Source organism: Apteryx rowi, unplaced genomic scaffold (genome assembly GCF_003343035.1).
Source record: "Apteryx rowi isolate R43461 unplaced genomic scaffold, aptRow1 scaffold_610, whole genome shotgun sequence".
In the NCBI taxonomy this organism is placed as follows: Eukaryota; Metazoa; Chordata; class Aves; order Apterygiformes; family Apterygidae; genus Apteryx; species Apteryx rowi.
Genome location: NW_020450884.1, coordinates 144,025 through 148,246, shown reverse-complemented (window position 1 = coordinate 148,246; position 4,222 = coordinate 144,025). Strand labels below are relative to the sequence as shown.

General features: G+C 55.3%; 1 protein-coding gene across 4 annotated transcripts in view; it reads left to right on the top strand.

Moving 5' to 3' along the window:
• Positions 1-4,216, top strand: part of PI4KB (phosphatidylinositol 4-kinase beta) — a 34,746-nt gene extending 30,530 nt beyond the window's left edge. For all 4 annotated transcript variants that reach the window (XM_026083649.1, XM_026083647.1, XM_026083648.1 and 1 more), the window contains 7 exons: positions 226-335; positions 686-790; positions 1,420-1,543; positions 1,700-1,965; positions 2,188-2,320; positions 2,692-2,812; positions 3,888-4,216. In XM_026083649.1, coding sequence (XP_025939434.1) covers positions 226-335; positions 686-790; positions 1,420-1,543; positions 1,700-1,965; positions 2,188-2,320; positions 2,692-2,812; positions 3,888-4,069 — 1,041 coding nt within the window. In that variant the 3' untranslated portion in view covers positions 4,070-4,216. The remainder of the gene's footprint in view (positions 1-225; positions 336-685; positions 791-1,419; positions 1,544-1,699; positions 1,966-2,187; positions 2,321-2,691; positions 2,813-3,887) is intronic.
• Positions 4,217-4,222: the final 6 nt, after the last annotated feature.

Sequence of the window (4,222 nt, the reverse complement as noted above, 5' to 3'; positions counted from 1 at the left end):
TGGTCCACAGCCCCCCTCTGTGGGGCTCAGTCCCTTGTTGGGGCTGGGAGATGCTCCCAGGATCTGTCACAGCAGCATGATAGGATGGACAGGTGCTTGCACGTGGCAGCACAATCCTACCTTGGAAGGAGCATCCCTTTGGGATGGCAGACAAGTAGGAGCTCCACTTCATTAGCACAGGGAATGTGCCACTGTATCGCCTCTCACACACCTCTCCTCTTCCAGCTGCCGGAGATGCACACCAACAGCTGTGACAACATCTCCCAGTTCTCTGTGGACAGCATCACTAGCCAAGAGAGCAGGGAGCCCGTGTTCATAGCTGCTGGAGATATCAGGTGAGCTACTTTGGGCTGGTACAACCTCCTCTGCTCACTTGGAGAGCTGCTGGGAGCCATCTCACCTAAATGAGACTCATAGCTGTAGCTGTTCCCAGGCTCACAGTCTTTGCTGCCCTCATCCAATCCTTGTATTTTCACTCAGATGCTGGCATCTTGCCTGCTGGTGAAGCAGTGGATGTGGCCCTGTTAAATGACCCTGGTTTGTGTTTTTCTCCGAGCAGGACTGAATCTGTGAGCTTTGTAAAAGGCTTTGAATCAGTCTTGCGTGTATGTGGTGATGGTGCTTTCCCACCGAAACTTTCTCCCTGGGCAAGCTGAGTTCGCTGCTTAACGGCTCTGTCTTGCAGACGGCGGCTCTCAGAGCAGCTAGCGCACACCCCCACGTCCTTCAAGAGGGACCCTGAGGACCCATCTGCTGTTGCCCTGAAGGAGCCTTGGCAGGAAAAAGTCAGGTACAGCTGGAAAGGGGCGCATGAGCGCTGGGTTGGTCACAATACCGTGAGGAGTTTGCACACCCTGGAAATGCCAGGAATGGGCCTTTGAGATTTGCTCAGTAAATAAATGTGGCCTTGACTTTAAGCTCTGATCATCCCCAAGGGAGGGAATATTGACTTAGGACACAGTGAACGGGGAAGCAGAGCGCAGCGAGCAGGCGGGTGAGAAAATCCACAGCTAGAGTTGCTGTGTATTTACTGCCTTGTTTCATGTCAGAGCAGTTTGGCCTGTCCCAAGGTAAACTCATCCGTGTTCCTGGCCTCCGAGTTGTATGTCCAACTCCCAAATTTCTCCTTGAGCAAGAGGGAGAGTGCCCTGGGTTTTTCTGGGCTCTGTAAGTTTGGGGTTTGTCTTGTCTGGGTTTTCATGGAGAGTCTGGGGATTCAAGGAGAGAATGGGATTAATTTCCTTCTGCTCTTCTGAGATGTCTTGTGGCTTAGATGAGATCTGATCCATAGTTTGGTCAGGGACTCGGTATGTAGTTGTTGCAGTCCTGGGCTTTCTTAGCCCCCAAATTCCTGTCTGGAAACCTGGCTGACTTGCTGCTGCCATCCCTTGTGCTCTCAATCTTACCCATTGCCTGCAGGAGGATCAGGGAAGGGTCACCCTACGGCCACCTGCCCTCTTGGCGCCTCCTCTCTGTCATTGTGAAGTGCGGGGATGACCTCCGGCAGGAGCTGCTGGCCTTCCAGGTCCTCAAGCAGCTGCAGGTGAGGCAGGGAGAGGCACTGGCCATGGCAGCTGTGGCCCTGGAGAGCCTCTTTCATGCCCTAGGCCCTGAGGGATTCTCTCTCTCTCTCTCTCTCTCTCTCTCTCTCTCTCTCTCTCTCTCTCTCTCTCCCTCTCCCTCTCTCCCTCTCCTGCAGTCCATCTGGGAGCAGGAGCGGGTGCCCCTGTGGATCAAGCCATACAAAATCCTTGTCATCTCCGCCGACAGTGGCATGATTGAGCCAGTTGTGAATGCTGTGTCCATCCACCAAGTCAAGAAGCAATCCCTGCTTTCGCTGCTGGATTATTTCCTTCAGGAACACGGCAATTACACTACCGAAGCCTTCCTGACTGCACAGAGGAACTTTGTGCAGAGCTGTGCAGGCTACTGCCTGGTGTGCTACCTACTGCAGGTCAAGGACAGGTGAGTCCCTGCGCACCAGCACAGGAGCAGTCGCAGTGTTGCTAACGTTGTCTGCCTGCTACCAGGACGCTTTGTTTTGTCCCCTCTGGGATCCTGCATATGACAGGGAAATCCTGGGAGCAGAGAGATGCCAGCTCAGAGCTTCCTGCTTCAACTCTGGGCGGGGGGAGGTCAGGCAGGTGTTTGCGATGCTTAATAGAAAGTTTCCCTTCTCTCACTCAGGCACAACGGCAACATCTTGCTGGATGCAGACGGACACATCATCCACATTGATTTTGGGTTCATCCTCTCCAGTTCTCCGAGGAACCTGGGCTTTGAGACGTCTGCCTTCAAACTCACCACTGAATTTGTGGATGTAAGTGAGCCAGGGACACAACAGTGAGGGCCCGGGGGTGTGTGTGTGTGTGCTCTTTTACAGTTTCGGCTGGCACAGTCTGACCTTGGCAGCAGCGACAAAAAGGCTGGGGTGACACCAGTGACAGTTCTTGGCCAGCTCTGCGGCTTCAGCCCCCTCCCCCCCGCAGCTGAGCTGTTCTCAGGATCCAGCAAATGAGATTAAAGCTAGAGGGGCTTTGTTTGCTGTGTAGAGGCACTCAGAGAAGTGAAATTCCCTAAATAATCCCCTCTTGACCTTCTGGGTGATGATCCTTCTGCTTGAGGCATGCCGTTGTTCTGGCTTTTCTGTTCACTGTCCTCCACCCACACCACCTCTCCTTTACCTTCCAGGTGATGGGCGGGCTGGATGGGGACATGTTCAACTACTACAAGATGCTGATGCTGCAGGGGCTCATCGCTGCCCGGAAGCACATGGATAAAGTTGTGCAGATTGTGGAGATAATGCAGCAAGGTAAGGGGATCCTGCGGGCCCAGAGCTCAGCTTTTCACTGGGTGCATGCTCCTGGAGCTGCCACATGCAAGTTGCGTTGCTCTGGGTTTGGGCAGGGCTCAGATGGTTTCTGTAGAAAGCATCACCCAAAAGCAGCTTTGTGACACGCCAAGCCATTAAGGAAACCTCTGTTGACCCTGATGCTCTTCCAGCCCCACACAGAGGACAGGAGTCAGCGAGTAACTGCGTGCGGGTCAGTTTGTCCTCCAGGTTGGCAGAGATGAGGTGGAGGAGGTCATCAGAGACAGCCCCATGAGGTAGCACAGGTTGGCTGTGTCAGCACGCTGACTAGAGAGTGGCCAGATAGGTCTCAGATCACGAGAGGTACCGGGCAGCCCATGTTAGGGTCTGGGAGCCACATGGGGAGCTCCTGGCCAGGGGAAGGTGGCTGGGGACACCAGCTGCCATCAGGTCCCATGAGACAAAGGGGAGCCAGTGTCCTGCCTGGCTGCATCAGCTCATCCTTGGCTCGCTGCTTGTGTGAGTGCTGTGCAGATCCCAGATGGTTTGGCCCCACTGAGATGGGAGTGTGGCGAGCATCATGGAGAGCTGGTCTGCCTGTGTATGGCCGTGTCATGCAGAGAATGTACGGCTGAGAATGTGCAGACACTTCCCTGGTAGTAGGAACCATATCCTTTTCCATCATGAAGGGTGTTGGATACCAGGAACTTGTTGCTGCGGAAGGGACAGGGGTCAGGGCATTGCACACTCTCGCTGCGCTCCTGTGCCAGGGGAGACCTGTCAGCCACCATGTTCCTGGCAGCTGAGAAGGCGCCAGTACTGAGCCCGGGTCTGCCCAAGCTGGCTTGTGAAAGTCGAGGCCAGAGCTGCGACTGAAAACACAAAATATGGCTAAACCCAGCTGGGAAAGTCCTGTGCTGCAAACCAGATTCGAAGCTGGCGATAACGGAAACCGCCCCACTTGAGGCCCCAGAGCCCTTCAGGGCTGCATGTGCCTCTGCTGGTCCCACCTTGCTGTTGGTGGGGCCAGGAGCTGCAAGGAGCCCTGCCACCTTGTCCCTTCCTCCCCTGGCAGGTTCGCAGCTGCCATGTTTCCATGGCTCCAGCACCATCCGCAACCTGAAGGAGCGTTTCCACATGAACATGACAGAGGAGCAGCTGCAGCTGCTCATCGAGCAGATGGTGGACGGCAGCATGCGCTCCATCACCACCAAGCTCTATGACGGCTTCCAGTACCTCACCAACGGCATCATGTGATGGCCCCAGCCCTCCTGCTCTGAGAACAGCTCTGCACCCTCTGTGGCACCCCAGGCCTGAACCTTGCCCCTGGGGACCAGCTCTGGCTCCTCAACAGTTCAAGGACGCTGAGTCTCAGCATCTCCCAGGGCTGCTTTCGCCAGGCTTGGACAC